This window comes from Manis javanica, chromosome 2, assembly GCF_040802235.1.
Source record: "Manis javanica isolate MJ-LG chromosome 2, MJ_LKY, whole genome shotgun sequence".
Taxonomy (NCBI): Eukaryota; Metazoa; Chordata; class Mammalia; order Pholidota; family Manidae; genus Manis; species Manis javanica.
In genome coordinates, this window is record NC_133157.1 from 121,377,793 (window position 1) to 121,399,047 (window position 21,255).

General features: G+C 43.1%; 1 protein-coding gene across 8 annotated transcripts in view; it reads left to right on the forward strand.

Moving 5' to 3' along the window:
* FRMD4A (FERM domain containing 4A) overlaps positions 1-21,255 on the forward strand; it is a 560,227-nt gene that overhangs the window by 289,236 nt on the left and 249,736 nt on the right. For 2 of the 8 annotated variants that reach the window (XM_017670521.3, XM_073229256.1), the window contains exon 1: positions 12,069-12,242. The exons of 5 other annotated variants lie outside the window; for them this stretch is intronic. In XM_017670521.3, coding sequence (XP_017526010.3) covers positions 12,084-12,242 — 159 coding nt within the window. In that variant the 5' untranslated portion in view covers positions 12,069-12,083. Of the gene's footprint in view, positions 1-11,790; positions 11,839-12,068; positions 12,243-21,255 lie in introns of those variants that run through there. One more of the 8 variants, XM_073229263.1, reaches the window with a different exon arrangement.

Consider the following 21,255-nt stretch of genomic DNA (forward strand, 5'->3'; position numbering starts at 1 on the left):
AGTCTCTAGCGCAAGCTCAGGGCAGGCCCTGCAAACTCGCCATTCCTGGCATCAGAGGTATTCAGTCACTGGAGGTGTCACTGTCATCACTGGGCACAGTGGGGGTGAAGAGGGGCTTCAAACCAGTTGGCGGTATCCTGTCAGACCCCACCTCACTAACCCTTCCCAGCTTACGGGTGTGAAGCTGCCAATACTCGCCTCCTGAACTGGCTCCGGGCAGGCCTCGCAGAGGTCCAGGGGGCTGTCCTGCCCCAGCAGACAGAAGCTATTGGCCCGAAGCCTGGTATCCAATGGCTTTGGGTATGCCAGGGGCACAACCGTAGGTTGTAGTTGTTTCTTCCCACACCCAGGCCAAACCAGTGGGCGTGCCCTTGACCCTGATTTGCATCTGTTCTCCCATGGAGACTGGAGCCTGCTGGGCTATAGTCCCAAAGCCCTATTTCGCTCTTGCCAGCCCTGTTCCCAGTTGGGGGCTCTTCTTTAGATCAGAAGGGCCCTAATCCCTCTGATCCCTGGGAGCTTTACACACCCTGATGTCTGACTGTAACTCATACCCCCTAACCTCTGTTCAGATAATTTACATGGGGCCTGTAGTCACTGACCCCAAATGCCCTAAGCCAGTGTGATTTGCTCAGTGGGCACCACCCACTCCCAGCCTCCTTCCCTTTCCCCTGGCCCCAGCAGAGGAACCTGTCTTACCACAAAGGCCCCACAGGTCGTGATGAGCAGAGTGATGAGCACTGAGTGTCCAGGAGGAGGGCGCTCTGAGGGCCATGCAGGGCCCTTGGCACTAAATACATGAGCTGGACTCCGGTTCCAGCCTAAGGATGAGAATGCAAATCAAGCAGATGTTGCAAAGGCTGGGGCGAGCTGGGGCTCATACATGCAAAGGAGCACAGGTTCACCCCAGAGCCACCCAAGCAGCACTCATTAGGACAGACAAATCTGAGATGTCAGCAGCTGTGTGTCTGTTTGTGGGCAGAGTCCTGGCATGCCTCAGGAGAGGCCCAGAAACTAGACAGGGCAGAAGCAGTGGGTAAAAAAAATAGTGGCTAATGGTATGGCAGGTCCTCAGAAAATTAAACATAGAATCACTGTATGATTGAGCAATTCCATTTCTGGGTAAAAACCCAAAAGAAATGAAAGCAGCGACTCGATCAGTTATTTGTACACCCATATTCATAGCAGCATTATTCACAATAGCCAAAAGGTGGGAGCACCCCATGTGTCCATCAACAGGTGAGTGGCTAAACACAACGTGGTCTAGCCATACAATGAAATATTATTCAACCTTAAAAAGGAAGCAGATTATGTCCCCTGCTACAACATGGATGAATCTGGAAGATACTTTGCTAAATGAAATAGGCCAGATACAAAAGGACAGACTGTATGATTCCACTCATAGGAAGGTACCAGAGCAGCCAAATTCAGACAGAAAGCAGAGTGGTGGGTGCCAGGGGTTGGGGAAGGGGAAGGGGGAGTGAGTATTTGATGGGGACAGGGCTTCAGTTTTGCAAGATGAAAAGAGTTCTGGAAATGGATGGTGGGGATCTGCACAACAGTGTGAGAGTACTGAATGCCACTGAAATGTACACTTAAAAATGGTCAAAATGGTAAATCTCCTGTTATGTATATTTTACCTCAATAAAAAGAAAAAATCAGTACCTGAAACCCAGACAGCTGGAGGGTGTGAAACACGAGAGGTGAATGCCTCCATATATCTCTCCGGAAGTGAAAAGGTTATCCACCCAGGTCTGCGCTCAGAACACATGTTCATTTTCTTGAAACCTCTGCCACATGTGCTACTCTGCATTTCACATTTGGAAATCTGCTGTGAGTTTTGGTACAGGAGGTGGTGTGCTCCCCAGAGGGAGTGCCTCAGGCCACTTAATTGTGGTCAAAGTCACCACGGAGATCTCAGACCTGCCCATTACCGGTGCTTAATTAACGGGAAGCCTGGTCCCAGCTGTGGCACAATGAGGCCATTGTCCTGGTTTATTAGGAGACACTCACAGAAGGCATTTAGCTCCTTAAGTGTCCCCTCACAACCCAATCCTGAATCATCACCTTTGTTTCTGCATCAAGAGGGAAATAACTGATACCCCGATCCAATTTCCTCCCTCTCTGATGGGAATTTACCTCAAAGTGTACCACCATACAGAGACTTTAAAAAAAAAAAAAAAAGGAAAAAATTCATTATATTACATTTTTCATCAAAAATCAGATAATAAAATTAGCTAAGCTAGTTTTCCTCATAGGTTTCAGATGCTTCCATGGCCTGAGTGGGTATAATTACATTTTTCTCTTAAATCGTAAAAGGGCATTAAATTTCTTTCCCATCATTAGTTGTTTCCTTGGCCCTCTTGGTTCTCCAATTTAAGGATTTCTCAATGAGGAAAAGGACGTCATACAAACCTAGGGACACATTGAGCCTTGGGGTAAATGAATATTTTCACTTATATGGTCAGAGATGGGCAGGACCTGGAAGAGATGCAGAGAGGGCACTTTAGTGGTACGAGTACCAGCAGGGCCTCCTGCTTCCCACCATCACAACTGCCCCATGGTGAGTCTTTGATCACCTGCTTCTGCCTGCAGGTCTGGATTCATTATTCACAGATACTTTGATTGGCCTGCCTTGAGCTTGTGGATTCACCTTGACCTTTAAATTCTGGATGACTGGATGTCTATGACAACTATCCTGATTTCCTAACCATAATTTGGCTACATCTCCATCTCCAATATAGTTCTTGGTTTTCCACGCTCTGTTGCCAAATCCTAACCCATCTCTACTATCCTTGGTCAGCCACAAATGCAGAAAAGACCATGCTTCCTATAGTAAGGGTAATTAAAATGATTCCCAAAAACATTCTAAATAAGCATTTTTACCTATAAGAAATTTTAATAAACTAGTACAGTATTAAATTATTCAGCAGTAGTCTAGGCAACTCATTGCATTAATAAGCTTAGCCTAGAACAGACCTAATTTTGTATATATATATATCAAAGGACTTACTTTTTGGCTCACTGAATTTGTAATTCAAAGCTCCAGTTGATGAACTAATCCAATCCCCACTGACCAACTTAACTAAAGAACTTGTGGTTGCCTTTTGTTTTGTTTTGTGTGTTTTGGGGATTTTCTGTTACTGTTATAGATGGAGTTTCACTAAAGGACTTCTGTTAACTTTAGAAGATGTGATGAACTAGAGTAAAGCAGACAATTTTTCACAGCCATGTAGGAATACAGTTTATAGACATAGATGAGGGCATGTTGGAGTCCCAACCTCTGGCCTCAAGATCCTAATGACACAGCCACTGGACGGGACAGCGTGGTGGTCAGCGCATAGTCTCCCAGCAGGGTTCTTTGGATGGCCAGCCATCCTTTACATCTCTGCTTTCTTTTTCCCCTTGAGAAAAGCATTCTAAGAGAGAGAAACATGTAGCCTGGAAAATGGTTTCCCAGAGTCATTAGCTCACGAAAATTGCATCTGACCCACAGAAGCTGCAGTGACCCCCACCTACATTAACAAGGCCATTCCATTCCCATTCATCAAGCCTCCTGCATTGTCTCTTCCGGTGTCATGTTTTCATTACTGATTAAGAAAAGGCATGCAAGGCTAACCCTAATATGCCTGGTCTTTGAGAAACCAAAGCAAAAACAACAACAGAACCTCCTCTTAGGGAGCTTAAGCTACTCCAGGGCAGATTTGATGAAGGCATGTCACCCAGGAGCAGCAGGAGAAGCAGCAAGCCTACGCTTTCATGTGAAATCCACATTGTCATTCATTCAGTTGTCATTACATTTCTATTAAGTTCAAACACTAAGGATTTTGTTTGTTTGTTTGTTTTTGTTTTTGTTTTTGTTTTTTATTTTGTTATCATTAATCTACAATTACATGAAGAACATTATGTCTACTAGGCTTCCCCCTTCACCAAGTAGCCCCCCACACACCCCATTAGAGTCACTATCCATCAGTATAGAATCACTACTTGTCTTCCCTGTGTTGCACAGCCCTCCTCATGCGCCCACACATGCTAATTATACATGCTAATCGTAACACCCCCTTTCCCCCCCCCTTATCCTTATCCCTCCCTTCCCACCCATCCTCCTCAGTCCCTTTTCCTTTGGTAACTGTTAGTCCATTCTTGGGTTCTGTGATTCTACTGCTGTTTTGTTCCTTCAGTTTTTCTTTATTCTTATACTCCACATATGAGTGAAATCATTTGGTACTTGTCTTTCTCCGCCTGGCTTATTTCACTGAGCATAATACCCTCTAGCTCCATCCATGTTGTTGCAAATGGTAGGATTTGTTTTATTCTTATGGCTGAATAATATTCCATTGCGTGTATGTATCACATCTTCTTTATCCATTCATCTACTGATGGACATTTAGGTTGCTTCCATTTCTTGGCTATTGTAAACAGTGCTGCGATAAACATAGGGGTGCATCTGTCTTTTTCAAATTGGGCTACTGCATTCTTAGGGTAAATTCTTAGAAGTGGAATTCCTGGGTCAAATGGTATGTCTATTTTGAGCATTTTGAGGAACCTCCATACTACTTTCCACAATGGTTGAACTAATTTACATTCCCACCAGCAGTGAAGGAGGGTTACCCTTTCTCCACAACCTCGCCAACATTTGTTGTTGTTTGTCTTTTGGATGGTAGCGATCCTTACTGGTGTAAGGTGATATCTCATTGTGGTTTTAATTTGCATTTCTCTGATGACTAGTGATGTGGAGCATCTTTTCATGTGTCTGTTGGCCATCTGAATTTCTTCTTTGGTGAACTGTCCATTCAGCTCCTCTGCCCATTTTTCAATTGAATTATTTGCTTTTTGTTTGTTGAGGTGCATGAGCTCTTTATATATTTTGGATGTCAACCCTTTATCAGATCTGTCATTTATGAATATATTCTCCCATCCTGTAGGATGCCTTTTGTTCTATTGGTGGTGTCCTTTGCTGTACAGAAGCTTTTCAGCTTGATATAGTCCCACTTGTTCATTTTTGCTTTGTTTCCCTTGCCTGGGGAGATATGTTCATGAAGAAGTCACTCATGTTTATGTCCAAGAGATTTTTGAGTATGTTTTTTTCTAAGAGTTTTAGGGTTTCATGACTTACATTCTGGTCTTTGATCCATTTTGAATTTACTTTTGTGTATGGGGTTAGACAGTGATCCAGTTTCATTCTCTTACATGTAGCTGTCCAGTTTTGCCAGCACCATCTGTTGAAGAGACTGTCATTTCCCCATTGTATGTCCATGGCTCCTTTATTGTATATTAATTAACCATATATGTTTGGGTTAATGTCTGGAGTCTTTATTCTGTTCCACTGGTCTGTGGCTCTGTTCTTGTGCCAGTACCAAACTGTCTTGATTACTGTGGCTTTATAGTAGAGCTTGAAGTTGGGGAGCAAGATCCCCCCCACTTTATTCTTCCTTCTCAGGATTGCTTTGGCTATTCGGGGTCTTTGGTGTTTCCATATGTATTTTTTAACTATTTGTTCCAGAATGTTGTTGGTAATTTGATAGGGATTGCATCAAATCTGTATATTGCTTTGGACAGGATGGCCATTTTGATGATATTAATTCTTCCTAAACACTAAGGATTTTAAAAGAAAATAAGATTGGTAAATTAGAAGGAGTTTTAGAAAGAAAAGAGGCTTTACTAGAAAGAAAAAACACATTTTTTAAAAAAATCCTTCTAATCCAAACACCATAACGTTATGAACATCATATGAATAGTATAGTTGAGTCAAGAAATAAAAGGAACTTCAGCTGTCAGTGAAAACTAAATGTTCTTATAATACTTTACAAATCCTCCTTGCCATCCCCTGTGTCTGGGGCAGAAACACTCACCACCTTCTCACTGAGGTACCCTCAAAGTTCTTCACATATTCTAGACACAAACTTTCTAATGTCTTCTCAGTTCCCACTTGGAGGGAAAGGGTTAATTATCTCTAAACAACTCTCCAATGAGCATTAATGCATCTTAACCCATCTCAGTCTTCCCCTGGGAGGAGGAAGTGGAAGTAGTTCTCAGAAGGCAAACCCTCCTTTTGGTGAACAGGACCCCAGCCTTACAGCTTCATTCCCTGCAGGTCCCTGACCATCGCTCTTCCAAGAGTTGGTGACGCCTAAACAAAACAAGGCCTATATTTTTTCACCTAAGGTGGTTGTCCCTTGAACACAAGTTTGTACAATAAATGCTCAAAACTCATCCTTAGCCACTGAGTTCCATGGAAACCAAATGACAAAAGATTAAGAAAAGAGTTGATGAAGGCATTTAATTTCTCATTTGGGGCCTGGACTGATGTAATCAGGTGACCCTGATTTCATTTCTAGGCCCTGGCTTATGAATGAGAAGTTACTGTTATAATCAGGGTAATTGATAGGATGACATCATTTTTAGAGCCACAGGGCCTATTGTATAATGGTTTGTAGACGCTGGAGAAAATATTTCTAAACATAGCTCTTGGGATGCTGCTCCAAAGCGCTTAAGCCAGAGGGCAGCTCCTGCCTCTCTTCTACTTTCCCAGAGACCCAAAGTATTTTTGTATACACAGCCAAGCATTTTTTAAAAATTTTCTCCTATCCCCAAGTGAACAGAGTGAGCTCCCTAGCATATATATAAATGGTCTCTTGGGTTCTCAGGTTGAGGAAAGATGATGCAAAGATGACTCTTTGTCAGAGCTGGGACATACTCCAGACCCAAATGTGGGATTAAATGTGTTAGTGAGCAGTCCTGAAACGCCTCAGGATTTCAAAAGATTGTTTGGGTTTGGGTTTGGGTTTGCACATCGCCCACTCACTACAGCGCACAAGAGCTATTTCTAAATATCCTTTGCCCAAAGAGCTGGCACTGGGATTACAAAGTGGCAAATGGAAACTTCCAAAAGCATTTGGACTTTTGCCCTCGATGGTGGGTGTGAGGTCAAGAGCAGAAGGAAGAGAAGGTGGAAGGGGCTGTTGAGAAAGAAAGAAGAAATGCCAGGCTCTTTGCACCTCTGCCTCTGTTTCCACGAAGTCCCTCTGCTGCAGCAAGTTTGGAGCTAAATCAGAGGGACAACAAGCCCCTTCTGCTTGCTGCCTACACCCAACTCTACCCAAAAGCATGTCATAGAATTCAGTTAGGAAAGCAAGACATGATGATTTCATACCCGCTAGGACGGCTATAATCAAAAAGACAGGCAATAACAAGGTTGATGAGGATGTGGAGAAATTAGAACCTCAAACACTGTGGGTGGGGATGTAACATGGCACAACCACTATGGAAACCAGCTTGGCAGTTCCTCAGAAGATTAAACATAGGGTTAACATCTGGTCCAGCAATGCCATTCCTAGGTATCTACTCAAGAAAATGAAAAACATACATCCACACAAAAACTCATACATAAATGTCCATAGCAGCCTTATTCATGATGGCCCAGAAGTGAGAATAACTCAAATGTCCACCAATGGATAAATGGATAAACAAACTGTGGTATAGCTATATAATGGAATTTTATTCAGCAAGGGAAAGAAATGATGTGCTCATCCATGCTGTAATGGGAATTAGCCTTGAAAACATTATGCTAAGTGAAAGAAGCCAGGCACAAAGATCATATTTACATAAAATTTCCAGAAAAGGCAGATCTATAAAGACAGAAAGTCGGTGATCAGTTGCTGCTGTCTTGGGAAGGAAGTGAGGGGAAATGGGAAGTGGTGGTGCTAGCCAAAGGGTTTCTTTTGGGGGTAATGAAAATGTTCTAAAATTAGATAGTGGTGATAGTTATGCAACCCTGTGAATGAACTAAAAAAAAAAAAAACACTGAATGACACACTTTAAATGGGCAAAATATACACTATGTAAATTGTATCTCAGTAACATGGTTTTGTTTTTAAATACTAACAAAGAGCTATGGGCCAACTCACTTAAAGAATAAAGCTGCCAGCTCCACCCTAGACTGGCATTTTGGTTACATGTGGAGATTTAATAACAAAAGCATTCAGTAAATGGAAAGAATGAAATGTGAAATAAATTTAACCCTAAATTTGAATCCTGTGTTGGAAGTCAGGAGGGGAATGTAGAATTAAAATGTGAATTATTTAGCTAAGAGCTGAAAAGGTCCATATGTGGCAGAGAAATGTTAACTGCACACAAAATCCGGAGAAATCTGCTTTCTACAAAACCTGAAAATATGACTAATGGGTGTTTCTGAACACGGCCCTGCTTTCCCCATCACTGTTGTAGAGTCACTGAATTCCCAGCACCTTCTCAGGCCCAAGCTGGAATAACTTGCCTATGAGCTGGCTTATAGGAAGACCTTACTTCTGGTTGAAATGTCTTAGTATTGGGCCTCTGCTGTACTGGGCTCTAATGTTGGAGAACCTGCCCTTTACCTTCAGATTCTGTCAGTAAAAGAGAACAAAATCCATCCAACAGATTCTTTTTTAAAATGCTACTGGAGCCTCACAGTAGCTGACTCTGACCTGACCTAGAGTGTAGGAGTTCTCCAGTCAATCTTCTGGCTGACATCTCCTAAAATAGATGTCAGTAAATAATCACCAAATAATTAAGATGGGTTACATTAGATTGCATTTCTGAATATATTTCTTTGGTTGTTATAAACATACTTCTCTGTGTATGTGCCATTTTCTGTGTCTTTAGGTATTTGCAAATTTTGTTCATAATTGCACTACATATCACTTTCAACTTAGAGTTTTTCTAAGTCCTTCTCAAGGCAGTAATTATGTCTGAAAACTTCCCAAGAATCAGGCAGAGGCATTTATTGCTTAAAATCAATTCTTCTGTCTCTACAAAGATAGTGAATGAGAATCTGAAAGCAGGGACAGAAAACACACAGGCTTGGAGAGAGAGGTAGGGAAGATGATGGACAGCTGCAAAGCGGGTGAGCAGCTGGAAAGGGGTGGAGTGGAAGGCCAGCCAGTGCCCTGTGGTGGTCCTGTTTGCCTGCAAGGTCCCACCACCTCTCCTGCCCTTGCCCAGAGTTGGTGAAAACTCCTGGTTTCACAACCCCTGCCTCCCTCCCTCCTAGGATCAGAGCCTGAGTTAGAGTCCCCAGCCTCAGTCACTTCCCAAACATGGAAACACAGACCTAAGATTTCCACTTCTACTTACCATGTCCCCAGGGCATACAATGGACACTCAGCAACTAACCCAGTCCTGCCAACCAAGTCAGTACTTAGGCTCTTTTCCCCCACCAAATTTAAGCAAAAATGTCCCTGGAGGAGGGTTGATGTGCTGATTCCTCTTCATTACATCTTCTCAGTACCTCAAAGGGTGTTTCTTACCCTTTAGACACCCAGGAGGTCACTGATTTCATTACTGTCAAGTTCTGCGATCAACTATTTAAGTGGCAAACTGCCTAGAAAACCTTGATTTTCTATTATTTTCAAGGAAAGAAGAAAGAAAACAGTAAGAAGGAGTTGGGAGTCAGTAAGACAAGTCCAGGCCATGTGTTTGCCTGGTGAGCCCTGGTGTCATGTCTCAGCTCCATCACAACAATCCTGTGGCCTGGGCAGGTCACTCTGACCTTCTGCACTGTGATTTCCTCCTCTGTAAAATGAAGGTTTACGCACATGCACACACACACAGAGACGCACATAAGACACACAGATACACATATACACAGGCACACCCTCAGACACACACACACACATCTGTACCTAATTGCTCTGAGCATTAGAAATCCCTTTTTAAAGCACAACACATCGTGGTCTATAGTAGTGGTGCTACTTGCACGACAGCCTCTCAGTCACCATTGGTGGAGCTACCCTAGGAAATTCTGAATCAGCCACCTAAGGCTTGGGCTGAATCAGAGAGAAGTGAAGGGCCGGGGCAGCTGTGGCTGGGCAGCATCATCCGTGAGCATATGTGATTGCAGCTCAGGTCCCTGTCTCCAGAAGGGGTCAAGACTGCAGGGCAGTCTGAGTAGATCCTGCTGTTCTTGAGAATTAATATGTTTATATTCCAGCATGGTTTTTAAAAGCTTATTATGGCAGCTCCAGATTTAAAAGATTCTCAGATCATAAGCTAAATATATATTCAACTAAAAAAAATTTTTTAAGTCACATTATTTAATCACAGAGTAAAACAATGTCTTAAAAACTGTCCCTATCTATTCCGTAATTACATGCTTTGGATAAGAGCCTAGTCCACAGCCAAAATCCCCAGAGGATGGAGAGCATGAGCTTGGGGACACAGGCAAAAGCTAACTATGATATAGCTTGCCTTTGCTTTTCTTAAAAATACCAAGGTGGTTAACTCATGTTAATGAAACGACCATTTTCTACATACTCTTTATTGTGTAATTTAGCCTCTTTCTCTCTCTCTTTCTTTCTTTCTTTCTTTCCCTCCTCACTTCCTTCCTGCCTTCTTTCCTTCCTTTCTTACATAAATGTTTCTCTGCTGATCAGGTGTTTGTAGACAGCAAGATTCCTTAGTATCCCCCTACACAGGGTGTGTGGAAATAAAGGAATAATATACAAGAGCAAAATCATACGTTTTACACGAGAGCCATTACTCAGGGAAACATGATCAAACTCCGCCAAAAAGAAGAGTTTAAATGAAAATGGTCTTTGTATATTAATTAAATTAATGCATCGCTCCAAAGCAAAAGGAAAAAAGCGATGAAGGGAAGATGATTTAGAGAAACACAAATTTTGAAATGATCTTAAGAGTTTCTATTATCAGTGGTAGGTAAAGTCCTTGAATTACATGATCATGGTAAGTGCTCAAAAAAATTAAATTCAGCTGCATGCCACCCCTTGCATTATCCCATTTAAGTGTATTCTAAAAATTTCTTCCTCACAAAAACCCAGTGAGGTCAGTATGAATCTTACCTCACAGATAAAGAAGTAAGTCAGAGAGGTTAATTAATTTGTAAGTGGTAGGGCCAAATTAAAACTTGGATATGTCTGAGTCATACTCTACTTATGAGTAGTTATGAGTTGAACACAAGATAATCAATCCATCAATGGAAAGAATTTGCAGAAGGCAAACATGCCTCAGTAATCACCATGGTTTTCCAGGGCCATGCAATCAAATGACGTGAAGACTGAACTTCTCTTACCTATCCAGGTCGCGTTGTGACGGAATCTTCTCCCACCCCTTGCCTTCCTTCCCCACTTCAGAATCTCACCTTTTGGGATACAAATTACTGAATTAGGATGCAGATGCCCTTCTAAAATATGGTTTAAAATGATCAAAACCCAAAATAACTTAATTGACATCTCAAGTAGCCAGACCATGCTTAATTGGGTGTCTTTCTTTGGGTTAAGGTCTTCATAGGGCTTCTCCAATGTGTAATAAAGTTGCAAGAACTTTTGTGGAAAATAACCCATCCTGGAGAACAATGAGATACATTGCCTTTGGCTCCTTTATCCTCTTTCCTCCAAAATCACAGATGTTGATATTAAGTCAAACAGGTACATGCTCTCACAGCCCTTTTAATCCTAACTTAAGCTTGGGAAATTTCCAAAGAAAATGCCTGAGTTTTTACAAATTGCCCACAGAAACAGCAGTTTCTACAGTGTTGATATAAAATGGGACTTTCTGCTTGGCCATGCAGAATCTTTTTGGTCCCTAAGTTTGAAAGAGTTAAGAGACTAGATGGAATGCCTTGGGAATGTTGGCAGGGGAGCCTGGAGCTCCTTCCGCTCTGCTTCTCACCCGGGGTGGAATCCCGGAACCACAGGGACACAGTGAGGACTCCGAGTTCACCCTCTTCCCTGCGTTCTGTTGTGACCAGCCCAAAACGTCGGCTTTGTGTCCACGGCTGTCCTGGGAGAGGGAGGATGTGCAGTTATCTTCAGGGAAAGGCTTCTTTTTACCTTGTCCCTGGTGAGTTCCCAGAGACAGGGGCCATTTGCTAATCCTTGAACGAAAACATTCCTTGAAGATTAGTGCGGGCGCCGTAAGGGAAGGTAGGGGGAGAGGAGAGGGAATGAGAGGAAACAGAGTTATTTTGACTGCATTTTTTCCTTGCCTGATTAAATCTTGGTGACACTTGAACTTTCCGTTACTAAAAGAACACAGGCCTGTATGTGGGCCTGGACCAGAGGGTAAAGGCGGGGCCTGGAGCTGGCATGGCTGCAGGGCCGCGTGGCTCCTGGGACTCGCTGTGGAGCTGGGACCAGCTGGTGTGGGACCTGACTTGCCGGGCGCTGAGGACCTGCCGAGTGGGAAACCTCTGGGCCCTGCAGCTGATGCTGAAACCATGGTGCATCTCCCGGGCTGTCTATCAGGTGGGACCTGCAGCTCCTCTTTCATTTCTTTGCAGCATGAGAAGTGGGTGGGGAATGGTGGGAGCAGGTGTAAACTACTGGCACATGTTTAGAACTATGGAGGGTGTTATAATAAGAGGGGACAGCAGCTAACATGAATCAAGCATCATTTCCCGGGTGCCAGGCACAGTCAAAGGTGCTTCATAGGCACTGTGGAATTCTGCTTTCCAGGCAAACCGATAAAGTTCGGGGGCTTAGTCACCATTTTGGAGATGAGGTTATTGAAACTCAGCAAAGGACATAGTTGTTCATCGTCACCCAGCTGGTAAATGACAGGGCCCTGTAATTTAAACCAAAGTTTTTCCAGCTACAAAGATGAGGATGCCCTTTCCACAAGTTCATATGCTCACAAGAAATGTCATTTTCTCAGAGAGAAAGAGAGTGCATGCATGTGCATGTGTGTGTCTGGAGTGGTGACAGGCTGCTAAGGAGCATGTGGCTATGGGACGGGGACAAGAAGAGAACAGCGTGGAGCATTAATACGAAGTCTCCATCCTCACCTCCCTGCCCTTTGGTGGCTTACAAAGTGGCCTGTGAGATCAGACATTCACAGCCTCTTTTTCTCAAATGTGAGAAAAGAGAAAAAATGTTCTGCAGGAGGGTGGGCCTTTGGAGCCCACTGGCTTAGGGTGCAGAGCACTGAAATGGGGAAAATAAGAGGCTTGCTTTCCCTGTCCATCCAGCCAGACGGGTGGCGTGAAGCTAGGTCCCTGCTTGCCACGGGGACTCCAGTCTGACAGCCTCACCCAGCCTGAGAAGAGCGAGCCGGACTGACTGAGGCGGGTGAAGGCAAGTAGCAAGGGCTGGAGGGGCGTCTTTTTCCCTGACTTGGTCCTTGAAGTGGGTGTCACTAGCCTTTCCTCAGTTAGTGATGTATTATAACCCAGTTTATTTCACTAAGTCAACTCAATTGGTTTTGGTTCCCTCTCTTTGTTAGTTGGCTCGCCACACCACTTGGAAGCAAGCAGGCACAGCTGGCCTTTGTATTTTTAGGCATAATTTGGTGATGTATGATCCCTTAATGAACCATAATGACTAAAGATGGCAGGACCTCGTAGGCGCCCCTTCCCTCACCCCTCCTCACGGAATGTCTGGACTCGCATTGAGGAGATTGCTCCTTGGAAGACACAGAAGGGAGGGGCACAGCCCTGCCAGGACGCCAGCATCCAGGGTGGAGAGCATTCAGGCACTTCCTGGAAATGAGATTTTTTTTCCCCAGAATTCTTGTGTTTTAAGGGCACATACCTACAGCTGTGCTGTAAACAGCATGTATATCTGTAACAGACCATTTATAAAAGAAATATGAGAGAAGTCTTTCCAAATTTTACAATAATCTGAAAAATTTGTGCCATATTTCCAATGATGAATTGTGATTTTGAAAGAATTCTGGAAAAAAATCTCCCAGATGGGAGAGCTAATCAGTTACATGGTTGGGTTGTCCACTTGAAGCTTCTGAAGCCCTGGTTTAGAGTCAAATCTCAAACAGCTTGGGGTTTGCAGGTAATTCCTTAGGATAATTCTTAGTTGCTGTAACTGCAAATGAGTTCAGGGGTCCGGGCTCCTTACCTCTGTCTCCCACTTTCTTTTTATCTCTTGCCTTCTCACACATCTCATCAAGTTTTGTAAAGCCAAGATTCTAAATTAAGTAAGCAGGGTGAACTGGCTCCCACCTCAGTGGGCTTTCCCAGGACTACAGATGCCTGTAACCCACACAGCCTTGTCTGTAGCCGTCCGGTAATTCCCACCACTGTGGGGCAAGCCAGGATGCCAAAGCTGAGCTAGTTCTCTGTCCTAGGAGGCTAGGTTAACAGGTAGCAGTGTGCCCAGCCAAGCTGAGCACCTGAGAGAAGGGCAGCCGAAAGGAAAGGGCGGACCAGAAGCAACCTGAGTTCCAGGAGAGACCCACCATCACTCACAGCTTCACCTGCTCCCAGTCCCCATTCACACTGGCAAGCAGGGTGACATTTAAAATTTTTAAAGGAACATTTAAAACACTGGCCCATCCTCAAGAATGCACAACCTCCTGGGGAAGGGTCCAGAAACCAAATAATTGCACTTCAACAAATAGAGTCTTCAAGGGAAGAGCAGAGAGAAACTAACTTGCTCGGGGAAGACTTTACTAGAACATGTTTATTCTCTCCTAGCCTCTGCTTCCTCCCTTCAGGGCGGGGTTAATAGTGGCATAGAAGGCGGAAGACCACGTAAGGGCGCACTGTGAAGGTGTGCTGCAAAGGCTAGAGTATAACAAGTGGGAAACACTGCTGTTTGTTATTTAACATGCTGTATTCTCACTGTTTTTTATCTTGTGAAAGATTCCTCAAGAGTACCTTTATTTATTAGCAATAAAATAATTAGTAGCCCTATGTATTTTGTTTAGGAAGTTGTCTAAGAAGCTCTGTGTTTTCCATTACTCTCACACTAGCGTCTCACAATGTTTTAGACACCATATGTACGGGTTTGCCACACCAAACAATTCTGACATAAACTGCCTGGGGTTAACACAGACCCCACACATTAAGGGCCCAGACCCTCAAGACTGCCCCCACTTCAGACACCAACCACAAGCAGTAGGCCCCAGGTTACCCACAACTTCTGTCTGAACTGCCTACAAATTGGAGCTTCCCACAACCTCCTCTTTGGATTCCACCATTTGCTAGAACAACTCATGGGTCTCAGGAAAACTCTTCTCATGTTTATCAATTAACAATAGGATGAAGGATATAGTTGAACAGCCAGATAAAGAGAAACACAGGGCAAGGTCCTGGAGGGTCCTGAGTGCAGGAGCTTCTCTGTCACCATGGATCTGGGGCACACCACCCTCCTGGCAGGTACCTATGTTCAACCTGGAAGCTCTACAAACCCAGTACTTTGGGGATTTTTTATGGGGGTTCCTGGAGGATGGAGAGTGGGGCTGAAATTCCGAGCTTCTAATCATGGCATGATCTTCCTGGTGACCAGCCCCCATCTAGTAGCCCACCCAGAGTCGCCTTACTAAAACAAAAGACAATGCTATATCGCCCAGGAAATTCCAAGGGATTTAGGAACTCTGTGTCAGGAACCAGGGTTACAGACCAAATATTAGAACAAAAGTCTTTCCTAATGCTCTTATCACTAGGAAAAGTAGCAGGGTTTTAGGAGCGCTGTGCCAGGAACTGGGAGCAGAGACTGATGTATATTTTTTCTATTATTTCATAGCAATGTTTTCATGGTTTACAGTTGCTCTGTTGACTGAAAATGATGGCTGTCAGTCCCTGGCTGGACATCAGATTCAACCAGGGAACTTTTAAAACTGCCCATATCCAGGTCCAACACCCACAGTTTCTGATATAATTGATCTGGGGCCTGGGTATTGGTATGTTTTTAAAGCTTTCCAGGTGATTCTAATGTGCAGTCCAGCTACAGAGACCCTGAGCAGAAGGAGCCTCAGTCTACTGTCAGGTAGTGAACAGTTGTTTACAAAACCCCAGCAGGCAGCATCAGAATCATGGGGGCCACTTAAAAATATGTATTGATTTCATGAGCCCCACCTTAGACTTAATGATTAAGAACATCTGTGTTCCGGCACTCTGTGCTGCTAAACATGTGATTCATGACATTAGTAGGAACCACCAACAGAGGACAAAAAGTATTATGTAGCCCCTTAAAAACAGGGGTCCTAAATAATGGCAAAATTATCATGAAGATTCACTGAGATAGTTCAAATTAAGCCCACTCCTTGGCACATACAAAGCATTCAATAAATGTTAGCTGCTTTTACTGTTGCAAGAATGAGCCTGATCACACCCTGGTCCAACCAGGAAGAGCGTGCAACCTTCTCTACAACAGGACTCGCCAGATGGAGACCCGCCTCATCTGCACATCCCAGTGACACTCCCCAAATGATGACTCCAGGTGGGGTGTGCAGTAACACTGCAGGCAGACCCCTCTCTACTCGGCAGGAACTTTTGGCTTTCTGAAATGTCCCTCACTTCTTCATCGCATTACTCTCTCAGACAAGGGTCAGGTTGTGGAGTCTATAGTCTGTATAGAATCTATAATTCTGTAACCCAGGGTGGGAAAGTGTTGAAGGAAAATTATTTTAAAAATATGCAAACTTAAAGTGTGAAAGGAAAATCACTAACACATTACAAACACAGAGAAGCTGACAAATAAAAACATCACAAAATCCAGAAAAATTACATTTATTAACTAACTGCCTACCCAGTTCTCTTCTATGTTTTTGTCCCGCATATTTTCTATACATAGTCTATGATCTCTTCTTCATGAGGCAATGACTTTGTAATATTTTCTACAGAGAGAGGAGAGGAAGATAAGTCCGTCTTTCCTCTAGCATGGCAGATCACAATTTGTCCTTTCATGACTGTTTAGAAAGGTTTCTTTCAGATTCATAACACAGTTATTGGGAATATTGTACAGATTTTTAGAATTGTTGTCAAATTGGGGAAGCCTTCCATCAAGTTTCCTTTCTTTATGATCTATCATCAAACATACTTGCTGTTTGTAGCAAAAGTACAGGTGTATGCCCTCTGAACACAGGAATTCTGGAAAAATTCAGTTATATTCTATTTCCTTTGATTAAGAAAGTTATATGGTGCTTTTGAAATTGTGTGTATTGTATGTTATATATACTCTTGACAGGGGAAAAACTCCTACTTTTGACTAGGCAGTATGAGAACCGAACTCTTATAGTTCTACTGGTCTGATAATTGAAAGATTCCAGAGTTGCTTCTGGCTCTAGAATCCTATACCTTATTTCTTGTACATGGAGGGCGCATATGTACATAGCCAGGTGCTGTAAGATGCAGCGGTAATCTGGGTAGAGCTCACCCTGTACCTTCACGGACGGCACCTCAGGGTGAGGAGTGTCCACCAGGGCAGTTCACCTCCATCTCTCCATAGATGGAAATGACTGCAGACCTCATACATCCAGCCCGCCAAACTCAAACCACAAGTATCCCAACTCAACCTCCCCCTGGCTGAATTTCCAAAAATGCCCACGGCCATGCCGATGCTACCCGATCAGGAGGGGAGGTTTAACAGAGCGGAGGTCAGTGTGGCGAGAGACACTAGTCATAACTGATGACAATTGCAATAGCTCACTCTTGCACATATGACGATGTACCCTTATTACTAGGAATCATCCCAGAGACCCAGAAGGGCTCCTCAGAAGTGAGGAGCCCTGAGGTTTTAGCTTCATTCACTTCACAACGAATCCATCTCTGATCCTCCTACACCTCACCCCCCACCACTGCTGGCCATGCAGTATGAACCATAGGAAAAATTAAATAAATAAGATGAACAACCTGAATTATTGTCGTGCCATAAATTGCTTCTGGCCCCAAAGATGTAGGACACATATGTATGGCATATGTGAGCCTGTTTTCAATTACTTTTTTTTTAAGTTGGATGTCATTAGTTTTTTTAAAAAATCTTTTTATTTTTGGTCTGTTTGTAGAAACTGCCCCCTTCGTGAGAGTTATCAACTTTGTTTCTATTTTTTATTTTCCAATGCCTCCTGAACAAAGCACAGAAGAGGCAACATAGCTGGTCTTCCTCACTTTAGGGTATAAGCTGTATCATAGAAACCAGCAGTGGGAAAAGGCCCCAGGACGCATTCCTCCCAGAAGTGTGGTTTCTTGCGTGATTTTAAGATCAGCTGCGGCTCACCCGTCACTGCCGCTTCTAGGAGGAAAAGCAGACCAGTGACTCTAGTGACCAGCCATGTATCAGGAATTTGGGGAAAGACCGTTTTTTATTTATATAAACCAGTTCTAACCCAGTGCTCTAACACTAGCTCTTTGTGGCCCCCAGAGGCAGGCCTACAATGACCTGTATAGAGATTGCATTTCCCACAAACAGTGCAAGGAAAACAACACATAAGTGAGCTAGTATGAGATCCCCTTATCATCCTGGGATGGGATTTGAGTCACAAAGAAGAGTTCATGTGTTTTATTTTTAGCAGAAATGGTGTTTCTGAAACTGAGAACTTCTAGAAATATGAACTGTTTCAAAACTGCAACCTTATCAACTGTCTGCATGATGAATTATAATGATGTCAGTGGTAAATTCTCCTAATGACGAGCAATTCCTCTAAAATGAGATTGGGTTTTCGATGATTCATTTGTATCTTTGAAGCAACAAATACAACCAATCTGGGACCGATGGATTAGGCCATGATTGCAACAAACATTTCCACATGTGGAAAGTTAGGCTTTGATTTTCAATTTGCTATTTCTGCTGTTCCCCTTTCATCATTTCGTTATGGCAATGTATGTTTTCAAAGGGCTATGCCCTGTGTATTATTTAAGGCGTACATGTGGCGTGGGGCTTAGCATTTCTCCTATGATCTACAACATGTGTTATGGTTAAAAGGGAAAAAATAGGCTTACGCCAAAAAGAACAATTAGAAAATTTATTATATTCCTTTGTAACTTTTGTCTGGTCTGTGCATTTGTTTGTTTTAGCTTTTCCTGCCAGTCATTATGGTTATTAGTGCCTGTCGGTAAAGGACACCGTGTTGCATGTCCACCAGTGTTCTTCAGTGTATACACTGTCTTTTGCAACCGTATCTTCTTATTCTGACCTGCAATCACCTCTTGGCAATAGGCCCAGAAGCAAAACTCTCATTTTTTAAAACTCTTCGTTGATATGGGCAGTATTTGCAAACAACATTGAGCTCAGTTTTTTTTCTTTGTTCATAAAATATTTTTGAGCCTGACAGGGTATGTTTTCATCCTCCTTGAAACCACTTTCCTTAGCTCTGATGAGAAAATAATACTTTGGATGTTAAAAATGAGCTGCCAGTTACCACGTCAACCATCCCTCACTTTGGGTCAGTCCTCCCAACATATCTACTTTAAAGCATTGTGGAAATCAGCTCAGAAATTCAGCTTTTGACAGATAGCAAATTACCTTTAATAGTGAGGGCTTCTGAATTTCTACTTCGGTGCAGCCTGGAGATAGTAATCCCACTGGAAGGGGAGTACCAGTTTTGTACTTAAATTTATATATGTGTGGGGGTCTCTTGGGGTGGGGCTGATGGAGACAGGTAGGGAAGCTAATTTCTCTGCCATTTCCTTAGAAAAAATGAAATTTACCTACATGTCTTTGCCTAACAGCCTCAAAATGTCCTATTCTTCACAAACTGATGTCTCTTCAAAATCCCATCTTTTGAGAGACAATTTTTCATACTTCTTAACTTCATGAAAACTATACTTGCCCATATTTTTTTACCTTATAGAGTACTTCCAAGTGCATTCTCTTATTTTTGATTCTCAGCACCACTGGGACATGTTAAAAATGAGGGTATCACATTGAGGCTCAGAGAGGTTCGTGGCTGGACTCCTGTGGGGAAGGATCTTGGGGGTTCTGTTAGACATTTGTTTGGGGGTGATGACCAGCCGTGGGAGTGCCAGTCTCTTTTGACAGAGAAGTTTGGAAGAAGATGGCTAGCAGCTGCTGCTGAAGTCAAGTATTCTGAATTATATTTCTAGCTTTTATAATGAATCCAGGGTTGGCATATTTCTGCCTCAGCTTCCCCACTAATTAAATGAAGACTCACTCACTCATTCATTCATTTTAAAACTAATGAATGCACACCTGCCATGTGCCAGATATCATGCTGGGTTCTAGAGATGGGGTGGTGAACAAAACCAAACATGATTCATACAGAGTTTATGTCACAGTGTTGGAGAACTGACGGTCAACTCAATGGTGGTGTATAATAACTATACTAACTCACATGAAATTACAGCTGGGAGTCAGTGCTTTGAGGATAAGGTTTTTGATGGCCTACCAGGGTGCACAAGGTACCTATTCTGAGATGTCAAGGGGGACTTCCTGAAAAGGCAACCCAAAACTGCTGCAGGAGACAGGAGAACAAGAATACTGAGTCAGGGGCAACCACGTTACCACTTTATTTGGTAAGTGTATGTGTTTTATATCATTTTCAATAATGGTGACTTTACTGCCTGACCAGTATGCTTACTGGACACTCTTTGCTAAGCATTGTCCTAGTGCACAGCTGGACCTTCTGAAAACCAGCTGGCCTATTTTGGAAGCCTCACCAACCAGCCTCAGCTGGAAATTTTCTTCATTCTCAAGTGTATGAACTCATCCCCACACCAGATGGGTTCCCAATAAATGATTGTGCAATCTGATTATTGTCAAGCTGTCTCCCTTTGGAAGATGGAAACAGGGTATGGGGTTTATCATATGTCAGCTTTCTAAGTTAGAGGAGCATTTCCTCATTATGGCTGCACACCCTGTAGATTGAGAGAAAACATGCAGTTTAGAACTAGGCAACAATTCTACCATAAGGTTCCACTAACATAACTTCTAAACTGTGGACGGCTGCTTCGCTTTTATCACTGAGTACATTAGTTAACTTAATGTGGGCTTCTGTAGCAGATACCCCGGAAACTTCAGTGACTTAACTGGACAGAACTTTATTTCTCTCACAATAAGTCCAGCAATGTTCTGGCTGGTAGACAGCCTTACACTGGATCGTCGGGTCATCTTGAGAATCTGCCATGCTCTAGGGGTGCAGTGGCCTATTCATTTACCAAAGAACACAGAGAAGAGAAACACCCATCAGTTTTTCATGGGTCAGACCTAGACATCTGACCCTCTTTATTCACATCATGTGAATAATTCACAATCATGTGGCCACCCCCGACAGGGACCCTGGGGCAAGCAGGTAGATGGGCAGCTGCCTGCCTGTCACAGAGGGTGGACTTAGCCAGGCTTTAAGGGCATATGCCCTGGAGTCAGTGAATTAGGTGTAAGCCCCAATTCCCAGACCGAGCTTCTCATCTACAAAATGGAAATAACATCTCTTGAGAGGCATTATAGGGAAAATACATAGACAAAGCCTCATAAATAGCAAGTGCTCAATAAATGTTAAGCCATTATTATCAATATATTACTTTGCTACAAAATAAAAGCAAATTTAGAGATATCTGGTCCTTCTGTA